The 25,864-nt window shown below is 36.9% G+C and overlaps 3 protein-coding genes across 6 annotated transcripts; 2 read left to right on the forward strand and 1 right to left on the reverse strand.

Moving 5' to 3' along the window:
- Window positions 1-412: 412 nt before the first annotated feature.
- On the reverse strand, window positions 413-10,885 carry LOC112569858 (basal body-orientation factor 1-like). Its single transcript, XM_025247887.1, is given in 14 exon segments — window positions 413-1,458; window positions 1,902-2,078; window positions 2,629-2,640; window positions 4,265-4,417; window positions 5,291-5,562; window positions 6,001-6,214; window positions 6,467-6,537; window positions 7,020-7,037; window positions 7,039-7,101; window positions 7,499-7,673; window positions 7,675-7,830; window positions 8,771-8,890; window positions 9,372-9,416; window positions 10,716-10,885. Coding segments are annotated over 14 exon segments (1,665 nt in total). The 5' UTR covers window positions 10,763-10,885; the 3' UTR covers window positions 413-1,316.
- A 139-nt stretch (window positions 10,886-11,024) lies between these two features.
- On the forward strand, window positions 11,025-18,158 carry LOC112570778 (ectonucleoside triphosphate diphosphohydrolase 5-like). Of its 3 annotated transcripts, XM_025249398.1 has the most exons (13): window positions 11,025-11,156; window positions 11,923-12,408; window positions 12,623-12,849; window positions 13,056-13,134; window positions 13,597-13,632; window positions 14,080-14,165; window positions 14,601-14,671; window positions 14,972-15,021; window positions 15,491-15,578; window positions 15,906-16,057; window positions 16,358-16,417; window positions 16,830-16,933; window positions 17,400-18,158. In XM_025249398.1, the coding sequence occupies exons 2-13, from the start codon at window positions 11,940-11,942 to the stop codon at window positions 17,490-17,492; spliced, it is 1,515 nt and encodes a 504-aa protein (XP_025105183.1). In that variant the 5' UTR covers window positions 11,025-11,156; window positions 11,923-11,939; the 3' UTR covers window positions 17,493-18,158. The 3 variants fall into 3 exon arrangements, 1 of the variants encoding a protein (XP_025105183.1); XR_003100699.1 differs by lacking the exon at window positions 17,400-18,158 and having other exon boundaries at window positions 15,865-16,057; window positions 16,830-16,911; XR_003100700.1 differs by lacking the exon at window positions 17,400-18,158 and having other exon boundaries at window positions 15,868-16,057; window positions 16,830-16,911.
- A 474-nt stretch (window positions 18,159-18,632) lies between these two features.
- LOC112570779 (diaminopimelate decarboxylase 1, chloroplastic-like) lies at window positions 18,633-25,350 on the forward strand. Of its 2 annotated transcripts, XM_025249399.1 has the most exons (11): window positions 18,633-19,381; window positions 19,916-20,182; window positions 20,388-20,554; window positions 20,959-21,091; window positions 21,527-21,690; window positions 22,702-22,804; window positions 23,199-23,365; window positions 23,855-23,982; window positions 24,023-24,072; window positions 24,691-24,786; window positions 24,964-25,350. In XM_025249399.1, exons 1-11 carry the CDS (start codon window positions 19,121-19,123, stop codon window positions 25,063-25,065), a joined length of 1,638 nt encoding a protein of 545 aa, XP_025105184.1. In that variant the 5' UTR covers window positions 18,633-19,120; the 3' UTR covers window positions 25,066-25,350. The 2 variants fall into 2 exon arrangements, 1 of the variants encoding a protein (XP_025105184.1); XR_003100701.1 differs by having other exon boundaries at window positions 18,656-19,381; window positions 20,980-21,091; window positions 23,855-24,072.
- The last annotated feature ends 514 nt before the right edge of the window (window positions 25,351-25,864 follow it).

Below are 25,864 nucleotides of genomic sequence, written 5' to 3' on the forward strand. Positions count from 1 at the left end.
GCAAGGGTTATGCAGGGGTACACAGCTACATAAATAAGCAACCGCCATTATGAAAATAAGTATTTTTATGCACGAGGGGTACTCACGGACATTCACCCTTTGGTTGAAAAAGGTTGAGAATCTTTGGCTTAGATCATCGTCTTTCTTCGAATGAAGAGTAAGGAATCCTTCAGTGGCAAGAAAAGTACCAAACACTATCTCTCTCAAACATCTCTCTTCAGTCACATTTACTGCATTCACATAGACTGTGCTTTATGTTCCTGACATTTATTATTTGAGCACCTCTCCTCCACCCCATCAACCCAAATTTCTCTGTAAACAGAAGCCAAGATTTTCTTCCAACTGATATTTTTAACTTTCTTCACTCTGTAAAGTAAGTTGACCATAGCTCAACATTTGTACATAAAATTTCCTTATCATTCGGAGATATCTTTATTATCAGGAAAAAAATTGGCACAGAGAATGCTGACTGAAATAGCACTAAGTGAATACAAGATATGACAACATTTGTTTACTACAGGAAGAACCAAAATCCTAGACCACATTGCTGAAAAAAATGCAGTCCTCAGTTGCAAAAAAATTAAATTTTTTTGTAGACAGGTCGCTAAAACGAGCTTTGACATAAGTTTAATTGGTGATACCTACAGTTCATAATTATAATTTTATGGATGCATGCACATCACACAAAAAATCCTGTACTCAAACTAGTTCGTGTCACACACACACGTTTGGACACTCTTTTTCTGTCATTGACTTTCCCTCTACACAAAAGTGAATGGTGGTAGGGTGTGCATGCTCATGAGATGCATACAGTAAGGAAGAAAAACGAGATTGAAGCAGGGCACAGAGACTGCTAAAAAACCTGAAGTTGAAGAGGGAGGGTGGGTGGAAGAGATGGAGAAGCCATTAGGAGCGCAGTAAATCAAAATGACAGGAGTGGAAAATAAGTTTCGTCTAAGAAATAGATTATTTCTGTAAAATGTATCACAGTTTAGCTTTTAAGTGTTTGTAAGGGAGTACACTTGGCCAAAATGCACCAGACAGGTGTTAACTTGTAGAAGTGGAATTTTAAATTTCTGGTCTTTTGTTGTTTAATTCATGTGTTGGCATAGACCAGCCAGGACAAACAGTTGCCACAAAATCTGAACTTTTATAGCTGCCTGTTTAGAGAAAATGATTTCAGATGAAAATTATAATTTTTAAAACTAATTTTCAGGACTTTTTTTGAGTTTGTATAGTGTCAAATCATTTTAATAGCCAGTGTGTACATTGCAAACCATTCTCCATGCCCACAGTAGGCTTGGGCTGTATGCACTTCACACATGAGCTTCCTGCACCTTCACAGCTGATTGAGGAGCCTGTCCTAGGTTCACAATTACTGACTGAAGAGCCTCCACTGCCTTAAAGTCCATGTTTACCTGTGTTATAAATGTCTTGTCTGTGTCTTCATCTGTCTCCCTGAAAATGTGAATGCATAAAAATATTAATAACCATGACTTTCGAACAACAACCAAAATGATTGCTACTGATGATGATTGCCAGTACACAATCTCTTGGCATTAAAAGCACTGCCTGCCATCAAAACTAATAACCTAGTATCCCACAAGATTCTAGTACCCCTTGCCATTAATCAAATATCCCAGAAGATTCCTGCACTTACTGCCTACACTTTTTGGCACATTATTCCCTATTAATGTAGTTTTTACGATGAACAAAGTAAGAGATTCTGCTGCTGCTGATGTTGGGAGAAGAGCTACCACCATTGTGACTCATGACAGTACAGCCATATATAGCTCTTAAGGTGGGTTGAGAGAGCATGAAGTCATGCTGGTTACTCTGGACTGATTTGCCTATGACATGCTTTGTTTATATGAACTGCTTATAACAAACAATACCCTTACTCAGTAGGTTTGAGGGCTGATTGATTGCTGTTTCCAATGGCTGGCAAAATAGGCTGTTTGGGAAAAGAGGCTGAACTCTGCTGCATTCCATTCATGCGAGCAAACAGATAGCGCAGAACCTTTTCTTTCTGCTCCCAGGTGAGGTCACCAACATCAACTTTACCTGTCAGTCCATATCTGAAAAAGGTTTACTTTTTTATTAACAAATTTATAGGGACCGAAAAACAGCAGACATTAGACCATGCCGAACATTTTCCATAATGACTACCATATATTAACTACTCACACAGCTCCTTAAAACAACTTACTGGTTCTTAAATTTATATTCTAAATGTTTATTGTTTGCTCAAACATCATAAATAAATTTATTTTTTCTCACTATAAAACTAATCTTTTAAAAACAAATATAAAAACAGTGAACATAAGTGGTTCACTGTGTCTACAGCATGGAATGTGGAAGATGAATCCCTACTCATTCCTTTCCTGATATAATCTATTTCTGCTATGCAGCTGCTTGTTGGGCATGGGCAAGAGCTTTCCAGCCATAGGCACCCTACTTGTGTAGACAGTTATCACTAAAACTGGTTGCTTGCAACACATATTTGCTAAGTTATATGAGTGTATGTGGACATTTTTTAAATGGAAGATTTGTGTAAAACCAGTATGAAATATATGCACGGTTATTATTCACATTATAAAACATTAAAATATTCTTAGGCCTACTTACTTCAATTTCCTCCTGATTCCAGTAGCATAAAAGATTCAAACCAGGTTAGTTTTAGAAAAAAAACAATAAACAAGGTGAAGGATATTAATGCTATCATCAAGGTCCCACAGAAATGCTAAGTCATATTAGCAAAGATACAACTTTTCTTGCAGATAAAAGCTGCAAAACTTATTATGGACTTCTGAATTTGTAAAAACTTCTTTGATGGATTAGAAAACATGGTTTGGAGAGGAAAATGCATCTACAAAGGCAAACTTCTGCTCATAGACAATGATCAAATTTGTAACCACATAACTTAATATTACTCATAAAAGGGAGTTACAGTGGAACCTCGGTTAGCGAACGCCTCGGATAGCGAATTTTTCGGTTAACGAACAAAAATTTCGCTAAAAATTTGTCTCGGATAGCGAACAAAATTTCGGATAACGAACAAAAATTTCGTTAAAAATTTGTCTCCGATAGCGAACAAATTTCGGATAACGAACAGTGAACCACACGTGACCGACCAGCATGTAATCATTCGCGCTCGAGACAGTTACGATCAGTCGTTCCTTACCTGTGGCGCATCCTTCTTATTTAGTGATGTTGTGCTTTATTTTAATAAGATAATCCTCAATCATGGCTCCAAAGAAGATTAAGAGCAATTAATAGTAGTGAGGTAATGACAAGGACGCGGCCAACAATGAATTGAAAAGGAAATGATTTCAAAGTATGAAGGCGGCATGCGTCTGTCGGATATGTGATGTCGTATTACCGAAGAGTTTTACAAAAAAAGGCAGAAGAAGCAGACACTGGACAAGTTTTTTTCTTCAACCTCAAAGCTACAGAAAAGGGAAGTCTCCCCCGATTTTATAATGTCACGTGTGCTCATGGAGAGGGGATTCAAGCAGTAATTCCACCCCTTCCTCCCACACCTGTTTCCAACCACGCCGTCAAAACGGCAAGTTTTCTGATGTTTAAATGCTTTCGTTAATGTTTTATGTTTATTTAACTCCATTTATATTGCATTATAACTGTTCTCATTAAACAAATACCTATATATATATACAGCCTGTAACTTTCAAATAGCGAGTCAACAGGGGCTGGGAACCAATTAAATCTATTTCCTTTATTTCTTATGGAAAAAATTGTTTCGGATAACGAACATTTCGGTTAACGAACAGCTTTCCAGAACGGATTAAGTTCGTTAACCGAGGTTCCACTGTACATTTTAAAAATCTAGATCAGTAATCGTTACATTAAGAAAGTTATATCAACAAGTTTTAACAAACAGCACTTTGCTCACAGACACAAAGTATAAAGCCATTTAAGCTTTTTACATGCTGGTGAACATTGGGAAAGCAGCAGAAAGCAATCCATATGAAACTGTTTTTACTACAAACATGCATGTGTGCAAACACACCATAACTGGAGGCATTGTATTGTACTATTATGTTTTGACAAAATGAGTCACAGGTACCATGCACAATGGGTCATGATCGTTAGCATCACAAGTAAGAAAAACAGTTATTTCACGTCACAAAATAAGATTTCTTTCCATAAACACATATAAAACAATATGCACATAAAGCATATATACACATACACAGAGATTTTGCAGCACATATTACATAAATACATGAAATACAAGGCTCACAGTCTCTCAGCTGCCTCCATGTCCTTGAAGACACTGTTGGTGCTGGTCTCAGTGTTTCCAAATGTTCGAATCTTTGGGTACTCTCCTCTTCCTGCATGTGCAGCCATCATTTTTTGCTGATAGGCTGCTTGAGCATCTCGTCGATATTGTGTTCTGTATATAGCAGGGTAATCTTTCACTGCTAGCATTATATTTCAAAATCATGGAACATGAATTTAAAGATAAGTACTCCAGTGAAAAATGACTGGATACTTTACTCAAATCCCAAGGAAAGAAATGTGAAAGAAGGTATGGTTCTTATGGTTATGTTCTTGTTGCAAGGACTCCAATCTAATCTCAACCATATAAGTACTTCACTTTTACAAGTGTTTTTTTAAAGAAAGGCTGTATGGAATGCTGTTTAGCACATTTATATATTTATCCATAAACATGCAGGGCATAATTTTACATAATATCCTAATACATGCATTTACAATAATAGTGACATCCTCAAATACACCCATTTTCTTTCACGAAAACATCTTTATGTGTGTACAAAAAGGAAACTGTTGTATCATGTTAAAATGTTTCCTAGTTTTATCATGTCCCTTTCCTCTCTTTAAAAAAAAAAAAAAGAAAACGAAAAAGAGGCTAGAACTGCAAAACAACATCTCAAGTGATGGTGTGGTAGGTGTACTCTTATAAACTGCAAATCTGAAAGTGCAAAAGTGAGGTGCCATGAACAGGAAACCAAGACCTCACCACAATCTTCTTGCTGCAGATGACAAAAAACATGTCTCACCATTATTTAAAAGACTTTATATGCAAACAGCTTTAGCACTAAATACAAAATATTCTGAAATGATTTGTCCTACCCACCACCAAAAAGGAAACCCTATTAAAATGGGGTAACATGTGAAGACATGGATTACAATTTTGTTCTTATAATAACTTTTCTTTTTCATGCAAATTTTTCTCACCTCATCTTTTTTTTTTTTGAAACCTTGATGCTCAATACAATGTCTTGTGTAAAGAAAAGGTACTCACTGATTAGCTATTATCTCCTGTTTGACCTGTTCCAGTGATTCAAGAAAGAACCTCTCCAGCTCTGTGCGCTGGTCAAGGATGTTTTTGGCCAAATGTTTCACTTTATTCATTTCCTTAGTTTTCATTTCAATAACCCGCTGCAGTTTTGACAATTCAATGCGAGCAGCTTCACTCTCTGTTCGAGCATTCACCGTGATCAGCTGCTTCTCTGTCTCGAACTCTTGGATAACATGGCTGAGTGCTTTTTCTAAGGTCTGCACTTTTTCTTGCAGCTGATAAAAATCACATTAAAAAAGATCATGTAAACTTTAACATGACTTTATTTAAACTTGAGTTAATGTTATTTCCTTAATAACATTTCCTACTTGTACTGCTTTACACTTCAACAATTGCGGCAGATCTGTTCTATAATGTCCAGTTATCTTTCCATTATCCATTAAAGTCAGATAATCCAATCAATTTTTTTTTTAATCTGAAAGGAAACTCTTGCAGTTAATGAGAAAATGGGAAAAACATTTATTTACATTGCTACTCTTACATCATGTTTTCCAATAAAATTTTAAACACTACTTTCATCTATCTGATTATCAGTTAGCTTGTCACGTTTTCCACCAGTTGTAGCAAAGAAGATGTGTACTTCTGCCAGCAAACTTCATGTATGTTGTGAACCGTTATGTATGTAATCTATAAGACAAAAGTGAAGGATGAACCTCTTTAATCAACTCCTTCTGCTGCTTGTTTTGGACAATCTTTTCCTGCACCACCAGATCTTTGATTTCTTTCTCATCTTTAAGCTTTTCTGTTTCTTTAGTCAGGCGTTCTCGTTCTTTCTTCAGGAAATCACCTTCTTTCATGTGATAGTTCAGTGCTTCTGTCAGACGAACATTCTCTTTGTACACAGACTTTGTTGTCTCATCCAAGTTTCTGACAGAATATAAATTATCCATAACCAGTCATGGTTACTGTGGTTAAGAAGTTCTGTTGTTTAGAATGTTTTGCTCATGTATCTCTGAACTTTTATCATCACTTTCTTGTTTACTGAAGACTCATTAAACATTTGAAACTCCAACAACATATAATCCACCAATCCACACAAAACTTGCATTAATGAGAGTTCCAAGATTCTGGGTTATGAAAAATAAATAGAAAACAATGGAAACTGGTCTAAACACTTACACAATAGCTTCTGTGTGGGCCTTTTCTGCCAGTTCTGCGATCTTCTGATTTGCTTCTTGCTGCAGATGCATCTGTTATTTAAAAAAAATACCAAATAAATCCATTACTTTGCTAAAAATGGCAATATTTCAGACAGCTGAGATTGTTGTGTAAGTATGTATAATTATCATTGAATTTTTTTTTTACCATATCCTTAAAGAAGACTTGTTGATATCTGTTAATATTGTCAACCACTTAACCTTACAACAAAACCTATGCTGTCTGCTGTAAAATAGATCTCTTCGGCTTTTTGTGAATTGCAGGTGCAAAGACAGTTGTTATTATAACAATTAAACAGTTAATATCTTATCATTAGAGTGAAAGCAAAATCTTAGATTGTACAGCAAATACTCCACAAGGCCAATGATTTTCATTTTTCATTTACTGGATCTGATTTTCACAAAATCTGAGGAATGTTTCATGTTACCAATAGAAGGATGTTTGGCAGCAGGAAAATAATGTTTTAAATACTCTGCATTCAGCATGAGAAAAAAAAATACACCACAAAAATTACCTTTTCCTCAAAGAATTTCTTGTTCCATTTGAGTCAGAGTAATTTTGTGTTCTCTACTTGTATTGTGCATCAACTCTTTAATCTGTGAAAAGAAAACATAATGCATTCTTAGGTGACAGCTGCTATTGTCTTATTCCATTTTACTTCTTTTCTCAGTCTTCTCTCACTACTTAAAATAAACATGCACGGTACTATTAGTTAATTGCTTAAATAATGGGTGTGCCAGGGACTTCTTCAATGACACATACTTAGCTGACGGCTTAAATAATGTTTACTAAGTTTTCTACTTAAATAATGTCTTTTTGATTGACTAATTATAAATTAAAGGATTTCCATAAAGGTAATGTACTTACACCTAACAGCTTGCAGTTTCTTACCTCCGCTAGCACATGACAGCCCATTACTTTCCCAATAGATAATAAATGTTTATCTCCCCTAGCACACTACAACGTCTTAGGTCCCCTAGTACAACCTCTCACCTCATCAAGCTCCTTCTGCATAAGGCCTCTCTTGCGACGAAACTCTTTAACTAGCTTTAGTTCACTTTGCAGGAGCTCCACCTCTCGTGTCTTCTCGCCCAGCTTTTCTTCTAGCAAATTGACCTGCTTGCTGAAGTCTTCCACCAGCTTCTCTTGTTCCTGCCGATGTTCCTTATAGGTCCCGCATCTGGTCACCCAGTTGCTGCAACTGCAAGTCTTTCTGTGCGTCCTGTTTCTTGAAGTAGGTTACAACATCTATGGTATCACGCTCTGTCTGCAGCATCTGACTTTGCAGTGCCTCATTCTCCACCATCAGCTTCTTGGCATTCTCCCTGGAACAGGGACAAAGCACAAGGAAGTGGGAGGGGAGGGTCAATGCTGCTCTCAGTGGTGCTGCATAAAACAAGAAGACAAGCACAGAGTAATGACCTCAAGCTGTATGTAACCAGCTACTGCAGATAGTTCAGAAATACTACATGTAATAACTTGCCATTTTCATTCATTCTTCTCCTATTATTTGCACTAAAACTTTCTCTCAGCTATTGTTGGTGCTGTAATGCACTATGGTGGTGATTATTGTCAAATCTTACATGATTGTACTCATGAAGATCAATTTTATTTCTCATATTCCAGATTAAAGTGTGAGTTCTCATTCTCTTACTGTGGTGTGTGCATTGATGTGTGCTGCTTTAACAGAAATATTAATTCTAGAGTGGTCTAGTAGCACAGCAGCCATTCTTTTCATAGGACAGGAAATATATATTGAGGATTCAAATCTCATCTCTGACATTCACTATTCCTCTCTAAATGGCACCTTTTTCTAGAGCTGGACTATCTTGCCTTAGTATGAAATAAAAAAAACAAAAACAACTATAACAGATTTTTGTTTAATGATACGCTTCAAAATTCTTCAAAAATGTTTTTTGTAGCATCATTTATACATTTAATAAGATTCTGACTTGTTAAGATTGCTACCATTTTTATTTAGTAAAGAACATATCCCATTGTGTTATATTTAGCATACAGAATGGAACAATATTATTTATGTATACTTTCGATACATAATTAAGTTAAATATCCAGGTAGCAATAATAATAATAAAGCACATGATATAGCATATTTTTCTGCTGAGAAGCAAGCTCACTGTGCTGTTAACAAAAAGTGCAACGGAAGCATATGAAAGTGGAAAAATAATGTAAACATTTGAAATACTTATCAGCATATTCTGCTGAAATGAATTTACATAGGACCACATCTTAGTCTCGTGAATACCTGTATTCCTGCTTTGATCGCTGTATGATGCTCAGCCGAGTCTCCCATACTTTAGCATTTGCTGCAGCAAGTGCTGCTACAGATTCAGACTTTTTTCCTCCCTTCTTTCCTCCCTTTTTTCTGTGGAGCAAAGAAAAACTCTTTATTTATGTGCCCACCTCATTTCAGAAACTCTCAACTATTAATTTTTAATGTGAAATGGCTCAGCAGTTATATAATTATATAGATCTTGTGTTTTCTTAATATGGATAAATTTAAAATCAGTGCCAAAAAAAATCTAATTTGTTAAATTCACCTCAGTTCTGAATTTTTTAACATTACAGTTTTCAATACTTTAATTATGACATAATTACAATTTTTCTCTATTTCAGAAAATATATTATCTTAATGATACAGATATTCTTCTGCAAACTTATGGAAAGATATTAGAGTAATTTAAAATAATGTTGAATAAGAAAATGCAACAACAAATTTTGGGAAATTCGTCCAGTAAAAAAACCCCACCAATAATCCATAACATTCAAAGAACTAAACAACAATAAATAACAGGGAAACATAATAACCTATGATGAACTGTATTTTATTACACTTTTCTTCTTACTCTTTAGCTGTATAATTGTTATTATAGTTGGAAACATTTCCTTTGCTGCAATTAAACATCAGCAATAATGTTACCAAACATACATCTGATACATGGATATAATATATAAAACCACTAGCATGGGTATGAGAATGAACATGGATATAAGGACACTGCATGACCTCAATCATTTTCTTTCTTACTTTCTCTTTTGACTGCATTATCGATCTCTCTTTCATTCACACACACACACGGAGTCATTGATCCCTTGACTATGGTTGCTGGAAAAGCACATGGATAGACAGTGGCTATATTAATGCGCAAGGTCCTGCATGAAGTGACCAGTCGTCTAGTCCACTCCTTTACATTCGATCTATTCCACATATCAGACTGGAGACATTCGGCCATCACTTTTTCTCCTTCTTCAGTCCCAGTATTTGGAATATATCCGTCTCTTCAATATGGACTTAAAACGGAAATACCTACTATAACTCGTCCATCCTGTAGAGTGTAGAGCTTTCTTCTCCACACTCCTATATCTCTGTGTTTTGTCGATCATGTTCTTGTACATTGCTAACCGTGCATGCTCATGTATAAGGTGACCAGACGTCCCGCTTTAGGCGGGACAGTCCCGCTTTCTGGCTTTCTGGCAAGTCCATCAAATGTCCCGCTTGTCTTTAAAAATCACTTTTTTCGGCGTTCTTTGACGGTGACGACACCATCATCGGCACGTGTCCCGCTTTCGCCCCCGAAACGTCTGGTCACCTTACTCATGTATGTATGCTGTGCTTATTTGTACTCGATTGTGACGTCTATATCACTAAGCCTCTTTTCTCACTGCCCCTGGTCTCTTGTGAAGCATATCGAGTTTGCCTCTGTGTGGGTAAATGCATTTAATTGATATAGTAGTAAATATAGTACGTATATATAGTACGTACGTCTCAAGAGAATCATCCGAGACGTACTGATAAATCACGAAGCAAGAAGTGAGACTTAAATACTTGCTGAAGACCGTTTTCTCCCTTTCAACCCTCTAAACGTCTAAAGGCCGCTTGCTACTGGGAAGTCAAATGCTATAGACGTCACCTCGATGCCTCTTACCCATGACCCGGTGCTCACACAGAGTAGTGAACGTAATTGTCTCCCGTGACATTTTCCCCACATTTGCACCACCCTTAATTTCATATTTATATGTTTGGTACGATACTTTTTTAATTTTTCCTTACTAGACAACTCGATAGAACTTAACGAACTGTAAAACTGTGACTGAAATGCGGATATGATCACCCTCGATCTCCTCACGCAGTCACCTATTAGCTCAAACGCGATCGCTTCACGCAATGCAATTTGGAAAATATTACTTACCCCTTCTTTCCCTTCCCCTTCTTTCCTTTCTTTCCTTTTTTCGGCATGTTGATTACTCGATATAATTAATCAAAATAAGACAAAACAGAAATCGTAATGTGGTTGTAGAACCTCTACTATATGGAGCAATCAAAGCAAGCCTAAATAAAGATGGCGATCATTGAATACACGTCGCCATGGCAGTGCGAGGAGCATTTGTTAGCAGCTAAAATTGCTACAACTTTCTCAGTTTTTCATAAATTAACTCTGATTGGAATAAAATAAGAGGAAATAGAGATACAAAATGAAAATAACTAATAATATTTTGTAAAAATCTGCTGTCGAGATTAGGGGCTGAGAGCGGAAACTTAGAAGTTGCATGTACGACGTCTGCCGGTGTTCATCTCATGATTATGTCAACATTGCAGACCTTCAGCAGACCTTCATATCTTTTCTGCATATGTAGGGTTTGGACTCAAACCATTAAAATCATACAACTCTGTCATTATTTAAACACACCCTTTTTTCTGTTTGTCTTTCGCCGTACCCCTCATAAGACCACATAGACGACAACATTTTTAAGGAGTTTATATTTTGTGTCTGTAGCGGAGGGAGAGAAATGTTTTTCCAATGTTTTAGTTTGTCCAAACGTAGCTATTTTTTATAAAGCGCTATGAACTATACCGGCAGCGGAACAGTGTTATTTAAGCGCCCCGATTACTACTATTTTACGACAAGTGTCTTCGTCGTTTGAATTAGCCGAAAATTATCAGATAAATGTCGTAAGAACAGAAAAGTTCCTACAAAACATAGAGACTATGGGCTAATAGCATACAGAAAGTTGATTTTTTTAAATATTCTTTAACTAATGCTTAGTTCGACGTAAACGGATATTGTCAGAAAAATAACATATGAAAACATTGTTCAAAGGGATTGCTTGCCGAAATTTCCAATCGTTTTATGCATTGTATATCCCGTTCGTTGAATATATGTTTTAAGGGTTAGGGCTGTGGTGGAGAATAAGACCCATTCAGTATTGTTATCCCCGAAAATCAAGTTCTTTTCCTCACTCACCCTCAGTAGTGAGACAATTATCATCACTATGTTGTTTCTTAGAAAGCATATACTTATTTATTGTTATACTTAATTTACATGTTATTTTACTTGTTTCTGACGATTTGTGTATGTGTGTACTATTGATAAAGTATATTTTATTGTTGTGTTTCAGAATATCAAAGTTGATTGATGAAGTCTAAGAAACTCCATAAAAAGGATCAGATGTTGATTACATCATCATCGGACTATGCACAGTGTCAGAAGAAACAGAATAATGTGCAGCAGAAATCCAGTCCTGACTGTGGAACATCTACATCAGGATTAGCCAAAATGTCTGGCCTAAACACAAACAAGCAGCCGAATTTCTCCTCTGCTGCTTTTAAAGTTCTTTTTTTCACATCAGTCAGTCTCTTGCCTATTATGCTGATCCATCATGAAGTGGGAGGAGACTGGATAGCCTTTTTCAAAACGGAATGGTTGGTGAAGGGAATAAAAAAATTTGTGGAACCCCTAGAGTTCACCAAACACCTGGCATGGCACAACAAGGAGCTTGTAAAGCACTTAGAGTGGCATGACAATGTGCAGCATGTTGTGGTTTTTGATGCAGGTAGCACAGGGACACGTTTGCATGTCTACCTTTTCACACCCACGAAGGATGGTATTTGTATTTTCATTTTTGTTTTTGCTTTTATTAAGCCTTGCATAATTATTCTGGTTGCTTTAATGGAAATATATGTGTCTGTTCATAATCACATATCTGTTGGTTTATAAAGTGATCCAATTATTCACAATTCATGTTCAGCAATGCTGTGATCAAGATATTTTGCAAGCAGACTCCCTTTTTATTTGTGTTGTCTGTTATTTGTTAATAGGAGGAGGTGGTGTAGAAATGGTCAGCGAAGTGTTTCAGAAGATATCACCAGGAATATCGAACTATGCACATAACCCAGGAGCTGTGGCAGTACAACTGCAGAGTTTGGTGGATGTGGCAATGGAAGTTGTGCCAGGAGATCTGCATGTGGTCACTCCCTTAATATTTAAAGCAACAGCAGGATTACGACTTCTGGCACCTGAAACACAAAACAGCCTTTTGAAGTCTGTAGGTATAATGTTTACACGTCTAAATTTAATGCATGTAATAATTTTATACTTCAGTAACAGCTGTGTTTAGTTTGACACTAAAAAAAAAAAAAAGAAAAACAGTTTAAATCAGTTTTATTGCTTTGACATTGCTCTCTGTCTCTCTCAGAAATGTAATATTTTCAAGTAAATTTTGTTTATTTAAGCTCCATTTATTGTTGACAGGTACGAGAGCTGCTCATCTCCTCTACCAACTTTGTCTTCAGTCCTTTAGATGTAAATGTCATGAATGGTGTGGATGAAGGTAGGATTATTTACTGTGAAGTCTCTTCCCCTTTTACACCAAAAATTATTTCCAAATTTCATTGACATTTACTTGTGTATCCAGTGTTCCTGATGTAGTTTGAGAAATAAAGAGGATGATACCTGAAGGTCATATATGCTGTTATTGGTGTATTTTTTTTTTAGCACTGTACAGCTACAGCCTCTGAAGAACCCATCTTGATGCTTTAATGTGTGTGTTGTTAGCACACTCTACAGTTAAACCAGATCCTTCTAGCATGTATGTGTTAGCAGTGCCCAGATTCTTAGGGGCATTATTTTAAAAATTAGCACATTAAGAAAAAAACAGAGTTTCTTTTGGCATTTACTAGAAGTAATTCACATCAAAGTAGATTTTTAATTTGAGCATTTGCATTTTGGCTGTTCAGATTTCTAGCAGTATTTCATAGTCTGTTTATTTATTTATTTTAACTTTTTCTGACAGGCTTGTTTGGATGGATCACAATCAACTTCTTGCTTGGTGAGAGCTTAACTGTACTGGTCACTGTTAGACCCTTGTGATGAACATGGTCACGCTTTTGATATTATTTAATCAGACACTGGTTATACTACATTTAGTTCATGTTATTATTCATAATTTTGAAATAATTACTATTGTCCCAGTAAGCGGTCTGAGACATGCAGGAAAGTAGTTATTACTAAGAATAATATTTGCTGCCATATGTGCATGCTATTTTTAACATTGTCAAGAAGCATCAGTTCCATTGCAAATCAAGTTCATATTTATAGCAAGTAAGCTATTTCTGATATTTATTAATGTAGAGCTATTATTAGATTATTTCAAATAAACATCATCATTGACATCATCCATTTGTCATATCCATCATACCTTCCTCCTTGTCTCCATCTCTCCTGATGATTTGTGACTGTCTGTTGTTAGATTTTGTTAGCCTTTCATGTCTTACAGGAAACTTACAGCAGAATAAGAAGACTGTAGCGGCCATTGATTGTGGTGGAGGATCAGTACAAGTCACTTACAGAGTTCAGCCAGGGGTATGACAAGTAATGACCTTTGTTCATGCATGTATCCATATAGTTAAGCATCTGACCTAATAATTCATGATCAGTTGGTTTTTTTTTCAAGCTGAACGTAACGAGATTTGCCACTACGATGAAAGCTTAGTCAAATGCAAGATCACTTATTGCATGATGCCTATCCATCGACCAAGTCTGAGAAATGTATTGGTGTTTTCAGATTTCTCCACTCCTTCACAAAATAGTTTGCGGTTTCAGTATGCTCATCTTTTCCCTTCATTTTATACTTATCTGTGTTTTCCTTTTTCAGTTTCCCTACATGTTATGGTATTGTTGTAAAATTCTTAAAAGAGAAAAGTACATAAACTATAAAACCTTCACCCATTTTTTTAAGCAGTTAAAAGTTTATCTGAAGAGTTTTAGGGTGATTGGAAAGCAACAATGTCATTGCAGGATTTTTCATCTTTGAAAGATGTGGAACAGGTTCAGATCTTTGATCTTGACTACAGCCTTTACACTCACAGGTGGAAGTTCATTTTACCTTATTTTTACGTCTTTCATACCTTTGACATTTCTGTAAACCCTTTTGTTAACAAATAAAAAAAAAAATCTCCAATCCCTTTTTTAAAAATTTTTTCCATACAATAAGTTTGATGATGTGGATAATATTATTCTGTTGTGGAAAAAATGCAGTAAACTGATAAACAGCAGATTTTTTTTAGATGAGGTTCTGTAAACATACTAGAACATTTATTTTCTACAAATAAGTTAACTGAGCATCAGCATTCACATTCTTGTGTTGGCATTTCACTTGATTGCTGCAGTTACCTTGGTCAAGGTCTGAAGTCTGCTCGCATTGCAGTGCTGCATGCTGGTAAGCATTAGATTTAATATTGTTTTAAAATATCTAGTTTCACTCTTGGATCATCAGTATGAAACTTGACCCATATCACTTGCCACACTGTGCAAGATTTTCCCCTTTTGGTTCTTATGAGTCAATTTCACTTTACCTGCAAAGTCTTACAGCTGCACGACAGGGTTGGCTTTTTGGCCACATAATTGTTGTTTGTTTTTATAAAAGTTGTCAAACAAGGCTACAATTTTATTGCATGCTTCAGTCTTTCATGTATTTGTTTATTCATCACTGAGGTTGCTGTATTTTACAAGTGCTTTTTTTTTAACTGATGGATCTTAGATGCCAGTTAAGGATATATTTTTGTGGTGGTTTTTTTTTAAAAATAATTTTGTAAATCCAACAATAAAAATAAATTTTGACAATTTGAATGCCATCTAATCTTACAGATCTTACTATACATAGTACACAACATTTTCATTATCCTTAGTGCCAGATGGAAGCCTCCTCAGCTATTGTCTGCCAACAGGCTATGTAGGCAAGCTGGTCTATGATGATGAAACAGAGTTCACTGTGAGGTGGGTGCCTGGCTGCACTAAAATGCTAATGTAATTTATCTCTGTATTTCTCCGTGACTTCATGTTTTAAATGTTATGGGAGATGGTTTGCATGATCTCCTTAATAGAAGACTGACAGAAAAAATATCAAGAAAAAGGGAAAAGTAACATTTCATTGCCTGAAATAGGTTTTATGTTTTCGGATACGATCTTTTTCAGGTTTTTCTTTCCAATTTCACATAAAAATTGTTCTTGATCTACCCAATCTGTTTAACCATCTAGATTATCCATGAATCTTTTATGACAGCAGACTCTGCACCAGTTTTCTTCAGACAGTCTTCTTTGCAGAGGGCCAAATGCCAGTGTTCCAGAAGGCTGTTGGGAACAAGTTGGTGACTTTGTTAAGCGGAGTGGTTTTTCCCCACAGCCATCTTTGATGAAAGAAGATATCTATCTTTTTGCCTTCTTCTTTGATGTGGCACGGGATGCAGGCTTAATAGGTGAGATCTGTTATTTATATCATTTACTTAAAAATTTCTACAGAACCAGGATTTCCTCCTTTTATTTTTTTGTATTCATTCATGTGTACCTTGACTGGTACCAGCTGGCCACTAGGTATGCTGATCCACTGGGACTGACCACTAGGGGGACCTGGGTAAATACAGCAATAAGGCTTGCAGCTTTAGGGGTTTTATATGGACCATTCTCTGTACATTCATTGCCCTTATATTCCATGTAGGATATTTAGAGTAATTTCCTCAGGTCCTTGGTCATATCTCCAGATGAACATTCTGTTTCAGGACAAGATCAACATGAAGTCATACTGACATCTCAAGACTACCTTGATGCAAGTATAAGAGGTCAGTTGGAAGTCCTGCTCAACTACTGATCCCAGACTATTTAAGAAGTTAGCTACTAAAAAACAATCTGTTAAAAACACAATTCCTAGATAAATTATTGATTAAATCACAGTAGATGGCTGTCTTCCTTAAAAAGAAATTTTTCTTGTTTAACTGACAGACATATTTTAAAATTTAATTTAAACATGCATAGTTATTTAAACAAACCTACCTAATGTACTAATCAGTTTTTTAAGTTGTTTTACATTAAGCAACTTTAAGCAAGTGATTGTGTGTGTGTTGGGGTAGGGGTGATTGGGTGTATGTGATGTAAAGGCTTTAACAGATGAGTAGGTACATTCTCAAAATGCAAGCACCGCACAGTTGTGCCTGTACCATACAATCTACAATTACACTGTGCACTCTGTTTTAGTGTGTGGAGCCCCAGAACAGAGCAACCCATTTTTATGTCAGGATTTAACCTACATCGCTCTAATGCTGCACGAAGGTCTGAAGCTATGGGACAAAGAATTACATGTAAGAAAGGCACTTTCAAGAGCTGACACATTGTCAGATATGTAACTGACATATTTTACACAATGGTTAAATAACAAAAAATAAAAATCCCATATTCAACATTGTGTACTGTTGAAATAACCCTTTATGATTTCACTGGCAGTAAAGAATGGGGACACACATTTGATCATAAACCTATTGACACCACACAACATCGATGTGCATTTTATTGTAAACCTTGTGATACTGGTGATGAGTAGAATATTGGCATGATGCTGTTTAAAGGAAACTGTCTGTGGCATAGAAGATTTGTAAAATTGTTACATACAAGGTCCCACTTGTTATAAAATCCTTCTGTAAAACTGATGCTGGAGGTCACCAAGTAAGACAGCATAGTAACAACTTGTGCATGTATCAGGATACCTAGTGGGTAGCAAGATCATTACATTCTCCACATTTTGATAACTGTGTATCTGTGTGCATGCAGGTGGTGGACCAGTTAAATGGAGGAGAGACTAGCTGGACGCTGGGTGTTGCACTTGCAGCAGTGTCCAATAGCCAGTCACCTGCATCACCTTGATAGTTAATCTGGTGAAATGGCGAGATGGTGTATTAATAGATGAACAAGACTTTTTTTCCTGCTCAAGTGTTGCTTATTGTATGGCTTCTGTAGTGTGGATGAGCAGATGTCAGGATAATCATGTTTTTGCAGTTTAATGGATTATATGAAAATGAATCTCTAATGAAAATTTAAATACCAAAGTTCTTGGGATACAAAGCCACCAGGAATTTCAATTCTTTAGACACGTCAACATACTGTGTTGTTGCACAACTAGGACACATGATCTCCAGGTTTATTTAACATGTATAAAATATTTATATTGTATACATTGTTCTTAAATGCTTTAAGCCATTTACAGCGAACCAGTCAAGTTGTGATTTGGTGCTCTAATTATCAGTGGACATTTTATTGCATGTTGTCAAAGCCAGTCACTTTTAAAGGTGCTATTGATGTTATGAAGGTTGCAGGCTTATCTTTTTCAAAGCATCAGGGTAGTAAAATAAAACGTTATGTACTGAAAAAGCTTAAATGGCATATAATTGTGATTGGTGGTACAGCTGTACTACATCCATACTTTATTTTGGTCACTTTTGACGTGTATGATCAATTTTTTTATTATTTACATTAGAGTTGAAGCAACGTCAGCTACCACACCTGTGCAATAAAGGCAAGATCAGCTCAGTATTTATGATTTTCTATCAAGCCAGTATTTTGTGATGATGGGGTGTTGATGTGTTGTCGGCAACTTTGAGCAGTCTGTAGATTTGTTTAATAATTTGGCCCGCAGACATTTGCAAGCATGATTTTATTGTCAGAAAAATGATGCCTGAGTCCCACACCAAGCGCATGTATATCGCTTTTCAAAAAGAAATGGTCTGTCTATGTGTATATACACACATCTACAAATGGTATATATAACACCACGCTATAAAGAAATGCCTGTAAGAAAGAAAAAAAACATCAAAAAATAAGGACAGAGATATCGCAATGGGTTAACACACACAAAAACACCTGAAAGAGTGCACGTGCACCGTTGACGCTGTTTGCGTGCATTGCTAAAAATAGCCTAGTAGGTGTGACGGTGGCGGGTGGCCCCTTGTTGTGGGGTCCCACCATCCACACCACCCCCACTTATATCTATATCTACTGACCTACGGTAATCGACTTTATCATCATTTTAGAAAAATACCATTCGTCGTCGTGTAATGTTTTTAAAAGTAACATGGTCCGTGCTTCCAGAGTTCTATATTTATATCTCGTGCCTCACGAATAGTTGATGTCAGTAGCAGCGCCAACAGTTCAGTTACTCAGTGAACACAATTAAAGTTTGATATATTGTTTATTTATATGCTAAGCTGTTCAGTCCGGACTGTGGACTAGTACACGAGCTTGTAGCTCCATCACTTCATATAACTACTGCACCATAACAGTTGGCAGTGTGTGCAAGGTGCAGGGTTGCTGCATCAGTGCATGTTGACCTCATTACTTCATGCCGGTCTCTCCAGGAAGATTACATGAAGAGGTTAGGCTGAATGTTAAGAGCCCATCAGGATATTAACAGGTGGAGCCATGCACCGTGTTTAAATCACAAGGAGACGGAGTAGATGCACCGGTCGGAGCAGAAGAATCTGGAAGTTGTATAAGGAATGTCGCTAGACAATGAGGGTGTGACCGACAAGTCACCATGTGGCTTTCATGACCGCGATGGCTGGTTGTACTGTGATGACCTGCCTGTCTCCCAACTCCATCAACAACTTCGGTCGTCTGCCATTTGGCCGTCGTCGCCTGCCTTCGTGTACAGCAGACGACGCATAGAGCAGAACGTGCATGCCTACCGAGATGCTTTGCGCCTTCTGCCGGTTCCTTCAGTTCTCCACTTCTCTGTCAAAGCCAACCACAACCTGCAGGTAAAGATGGTCCGTAAGGGTGATGCAAGTGAGGGTTCCTTTTATATATCTTAGCTGAAAATCATTTACCATATCAGCCTGTACCCCTGCATTGCTATCTCTTGCAAATGCATTCACATGCACACCTGATGTAAGAAACAAATATCTAGCCCATATAGAACATCAAAGCTCTATGGGATCAAATACATTGATATCATTTATGACAGCTTTCACTGGGTTACTACATGGGTCACAAAGGGTGGAGGGTGCAGCATCAAATAAACACCTGCCAGTACCACCACCATTGCTACAACCACAACCTCATAAGTTTCAGAAGATTTGATTGTGAAAGAATTTAATGCATATATTTAAAAAAATTGTAAATCATACCCCTTCTTCGCACCTTTGTTTATAATTATTGATTATATTCTTTCCATCCTCTTGCTGCCATCATAGTTGGCAACCCAGAATACATGGGATACACATGCAACTTTGAGGAGATTCTTGATGTGAATAATAATAATAGAAGCAAAAATATTGATTCCATGTCCACAGATTCTGTCGCTCCTACAGTCTCTTGGCTGTGGTGTGACCCTGGTGAGTGGGATGGAGCTGAAGGTAGCCAAGGCAGCAGGCTTCAGTGCAGACAGCATGTTGTTGAATGGGTCAGGCAAGACTGCATGGGAAGTTACTGAAGCCGTAAAAGAAGGCGTGTTACTCAATGTGGACAGTGAATTTGACTTGCAACAGCTGCTAAAAGTCTGTCAGGAGCTTGGGCTGAAAGCCAGGGTGCTGCTGAGGCTGAATCTAGATATTGACCCTGTGAGTAGTTTTTCCATCATGAGAATGAATACATGTTTGTCCATATGTAAGAGTTTGCATTTGTGTTTAAAATATGGATTTGCTTATACAACCATGAATGTGCATGCATGTGTGTCTCAAGCTAGGAAACTTTGAAACATGTTGCGTTTTTAATTATCTTTTTCCATATGTACATAGGTTGCATTAAACATGATCTATTTTTCAGATGGTGCATCAATATGTAAGCACAGGCAAGGTGGGATCAAAGTTCGGCCTTGATGCAATAGCGTTGAATCGTGTCCTTCATATTCTGTCATCAGATGAGTGTCCTGTGCATGTTGTTGGTCTGCATTGCCACCTTGGGTCCACCATCACTAACTCTGATGTGCTCAGGTATACATTTTGCAACATTTACTGTCCTAGTGGATTTCTGCAGGGGAAACAACTTTATCACAACAATGTCAAGCTTCACATGAGCAGAAATGACACTGTAAAAATTTTTGTTCTTAACTTTTTTTTTTTTCTCTCATGAACAACCTTATGTAACTGTCAGAGGCATGACATGAGTGAGAGATCATGACTTTGCAATATACAGCTGATGTTAATGTCTTTACTAGCTCATATGCTATCTTATCATATCAAGGCATATTTCAGCTTTAGCATGACCTGTCAGTTATTGACCTGACCAGCTGTCATGCAAAGCAGTACTCATGCTAAATTCCTGCTGACCAAATGATCACAGGCAACTGATTTACTGGTATAGCATAAGGTTTTTTGATTGTTTACTGTTAAAACAGATGGACTTATTTTCATAACAGGGAGAGTGTAGCAAGGATGCTGGAACAACGGCAGGAGCTGAAAAGGCAAGGCTTGCAAGATCTTCGGCTCATTAATATTGGAGGTGGCTTAGGTATTGACTACACATGTCAGGTGCAGTAGATTTATGTGCTAGATAATTTAGCATTTCCATCACACTGATTTTCAAAACTCTACCTTCTATTGGGTTTTAACTCTTGCTGAACTGTTTATGTTTCTTACAATAATTTGATTGCAGCTTATCTAAGAAGACATAGACAAATATTAAATATCAGTCACCAGGATGCATACATTAATTGGTGTGTATACCTATGTAATTAGATGCAGATCTACATACAAGTATACCTATATATTTATTCTTGGTTTAGATATTCATATAAAAGCTAGAGTTACATATGATATTTCTTCCAACAAAACTTTGCTACTATTTTGTAACACCTACTCAGTTAACATTTAAACACTATGTCATATAAAACACTTTGTTTTAAATTAAAATGGGTATTGATATTTATCATAATTATCTGTTATAAATAAATGGTTTGTTGTCAGAGAGATGAAACTAAACCTTATCGACTGGAAGAAAAGGAGTTCAGAACTGACCTAGACAACCTCCGTGACCACTTTATTAAAGCTGCTGCTGAAGAAGAGAATGTAGACAGGAAGGAACTGCTGCAGTCTGTTGTCAGCAGCATAGACAGCTACAGTCAAGAAAGGTTTGATCTCAATTTCATGCACTTTTCTCATGATAGATTGAAGACACTTCCTGAGTTGATCAAACCAGCTTATGTCCTGTATTATCATTTTGATTCTTGCTTGCCAGTCAAAGCACCATAACAGAGAAATAATTGGAAGTCCAGCTTTACGGTGTTTTTCTCTGGCTGCAAGCATACAGACCTGTTTCATCCAAATGCCATTCCTATCTCTAGTGGACTGGCAGCCTGAAATTATCAGCACCAGGTTGGCAGAAAAGATATCTGAGGCTGCTATTCAGCATTTGTTCATCAAGGCTCTAGGTAATGTATCAGCTGCCCCAAACGTCCCAGCTTCTTGGAACCTATGTGGGTTAACTGCTTACCATGCCTTCTTTGGGTGTTGACCAAATTGATTTACTTCTCCTGTGTGTTGTTGACAAATCTACTGCTAAGACATTGAAAAACTTCTGAGTATGATTTTAATCAAGTGCTGCAGTTTTATTTTCTTCTTTTAGCAGTACACTATTTGTCACAGGTAGGAAATAGACTCACTAGGCCACAATAATAACACAAGGAATTTATATAGCGCCATATCCAAGTCCTATGGACAGGCTCATGGTGAAGACAGACATGAAGCAACATGGAACATTGTTGTCTAGAGAATTCCAGATAATAAGAGTATAAGAAGCTACTCCAGTGTGCACAAATCATTTGGAAAACTGATCTAGATTTATAGAAACAAAAGTCAGTAAATGGATATCTATCTCATTCTTTAAATTCTACCATTATTTGTCATTTTCTTGAATGCTTAGCTCATGACAACTTATCATGGTTTATTTTATAACTTTTTTATTTAATGGAATGAATGGGTTTCAATTTTATGAAGTGCTGTCTTTATGAAGTAATTTTTGATGGGCATATGAAAGGAAAGCTGAATGAGTGACTGAACGAGACCACATGCAAGAACTTGGAGCTGTTTGGCCTGAAAACCACACAGTGATGCTATTAAATGAAAAAAAATTCTTGTTATAGGGTGACACGTGCTGAGCTAGATAAGAACCTGACAGAAAAACTAGGTCTTTTGGGAATGACAGATGAAGCATGTGAAAACTATTCAGCCATTTTTGGAAGCAAAGTATGCAAATATTTACTATAAAGATCATCTGACAAGTTTTCTTCTTTATTTCATTCTTGTATTGAGGCATTATGAACAATATAAAGATTGTTTTGATGCACAATATTTCTAATAGTTCAATAGTTAAACTGGTTAATAAATGAACTTCATTAAAGTAAAAATTATTCTTTAAACTAATTAATAAGTGCACAATATTACCAGCAGGTAAACCAGTTAATAAGTGCACTTTAGTTTCATATTTTCTGTGGCACTCTTTTTATCTTTCTTGCTCTACCCCTTTCATCATTCTGCTCTATCTTTTATTCTGTCATGCTTTCTCATATCTAAAATAGAGTTTTAATCATGAATATATATATTACTAATTTATTTAGAAGTGCTGCTTTGTATGTTCCAGAAGTGTGTACCTTCACCATCCAGTCTTACTGAGGCTATTGCAGGTTTATTCCAAAGTCCTCGAGATGATGATGTCACTGTGATGGTGGAACCTGGCCGCTCTATTGTAGGTGATGCAGGGGCCCTTGTGACTTCTGTTCTAGGGTGCAAGATGTCAGGGGCTAAAAGGTATGAGTTCTTGGGGTAAATGGTAGAGTTACATCATTTCATGATCAATTCTTTTATTATCCCTTTTATTTAATTGTACATATTGAATACATACAAAATGTGCACTACACAGTTAGGGGTATGGAAGAAAATATGGAATGTTTGCAGATTTTCATGTCACCTTAAATTTTCAAGTTGTGAGCTTTGAATCTTAGTTTTAACATGATGTATCTTGAGCAGTTTGATATCAGTGCATAGATCTGTAAGAAAACTGCATTGTGAGGTGAGAATAAAATGTGACTACTTTATTGCTAGCTGAGGCATAACCAGCTTTCTAAGGCAAGTAAGACAGGCTAGACAAATTAAGTAAGGTAAGAGATGCCTAATAAAATTTCTAATAACTTTGCAGGAAAGCAGATAGAGGCTTTTGTAGTTGTTCTTTAAAATGCCATGGAGATATAGTAGCATAAATGTGTGAGGAATTACTAATTTAAACAAAGATCAATATAGGTTTGTTGTGGTGGATGGTGCCATGACAGAAGTTATCCGCCCCAGTCTTTATGGAGCGTATCACCACATCCAGCTGGCTGCTCCATGCTCCAGCGTCCTTCCTAGTCTCGATGCTGCATATTCAGCCTGTGGGTTGCTTTCCAACCAAAACACTTGGGGAACTTCAAGTTGTGGATGTGGTTGGACCAGTGTGCGAAAGCACTGATTTTTTGGGAAAAGTGAGTTTGCATTTTTTCATCCCATCACTGTTTTGTGTAATTGCTAAGCATGTGTTCTATTTTCTCAACTTTTTGTACATTCAGGAATGTTTATAATCATATAGCAAGCATGACGTCACTACTTTCATAATGGGTAGTGGATATAGGAGTGGATAGTCATCTTGTGTCGTCATATGTTATCAGGACAGGACACAAATGAGTACATGATGGGATATATATGTATGCTTCTCTTTGTCTACCTGTGGCCTGTATGGATAAATTTGGAGAATTATACATGCATCTAACCTTCATCACAAGCTGAGGGTAGACCACTTCCAGGTTAATTGATGTTGGCTGTTGACTCAACCATGTCAGTTTATACAATAGCAGAAATTATCGTCGACATTGCCGTGTACCTTAGTGTACAGATCAGGCCTACAAGTGTCCAAGATTATCCTCAAATGGATTTCCAAAGGATGAGCAAATGATAAAGCTTTGGGTGGTAAAAAATTGTTTGGGTTTGTTTGTGCATGTGAAAACATATCTTGGTTCTACTTAATCATTAGCGTAAAAGGTCAACAAGCAAAAGATAATATCCTCTAAGATGACCAGAACTGCCGTTATACTTGTCCTTTGTAGGATCGCCTGTTACCTGTGCCACCACCAGGTGCCTGTGCTGTAGTGAGGGACACAGGTGCATACTGTGCTTCCATGGCATCAAACTACAATCTCAGGGTAAGGGCCATAACTGTGTTTATTACCATTTGTGGGCTAGTTGATTGTTACTTGTTTTAATTTTATATTTTACAAGTGAACTTTTGTTTCAATTGTGCCTAACCAGATGCAAGCACTGACACAAACTTACATCTATATCAGCATACAGAGTCTCCTTTTGCTTTGTGTTTGTAACAGTTAAGGCCTGCTGAAGTGCTTGTGGAGGGCAACACCTGGCGACTTATTAGAAAACCAGATTGCTTGGAGGACATACTGCACAATTATATAGTGGAGACATGAATGTTAGAAGTCATAGAAAGTAGAAGAATTGGAAACTTTTTAAAGCATTATTCAGCAAAATTTGCTGATTATAAACTTTGGTTCATGAAAAGAGTATGTTTCATCTGTAGGTTGTTTCAAATAACCTGCTTTAGAAGCGATGAAAGATGAAGCTTTGGAAAACAGCCTGACACTGCAGTGAATGGGAATATAAAACATAAAACTTTGGTGACAGGAGTGTTGCCAATTTTAATTGTGTGAATTAACCATTATAGGCATGATACCTTGTTGGAATGGGCAAAAGTCATTCATTAAGGTGACCAGACGTTTTGGGGGCGAAAGCGGGACACATGCCTATGATGGTGTCGTCATCGTCAAAGAACGAGTGATTTTTACAACTGGGACATTTGATGGACTTGCCAGAAAGCAGGACATTGGGCGTCCCGCCCGACATCAAAAGCGGGACTGTCCTGCCTAAAGCGGGACGTCTGGTCACCTTACATTCATGCAACATATGTTGCAGTATATGTTGCAGTGTATACTTTGTTTACATGTGATCATAACAGATTTATGTCATGACAGCAAACTGTTGATCCAGCCTTTACTGTTGTACTGTTGTCGATAATTGAAACCTTTCTTTTGAAACCCATGTCAACTATTAAAAAACTGGTATTAACTCAGATTAGTCAGATATGAATTTTTAAATACTAAAATAATCAGAGATTGTCATTTGAGTTGTAAGACGGATAAAATCAGGCTGACTACTGAGGTATTAGTCAACAAAACATGAATTGTGGCTTAAGAAGGTGTTGCTGATAAA

This window comes from Pomacea canaliculata, linkage group LG8 (genome assembly GCF_003073045.1).
Source record: "Pomacea canaliculata isolate SZHN2017 linkage group LG8, ASM307304v1, whole genome shotgun sequence".
NCBI classification, from domain to species: Eukaryota; Metazoa; Mollusca; class Gastropoda; order Architaenioglossa; family Ampullariidae; genus Pomacea; species Pomacea canaliculata.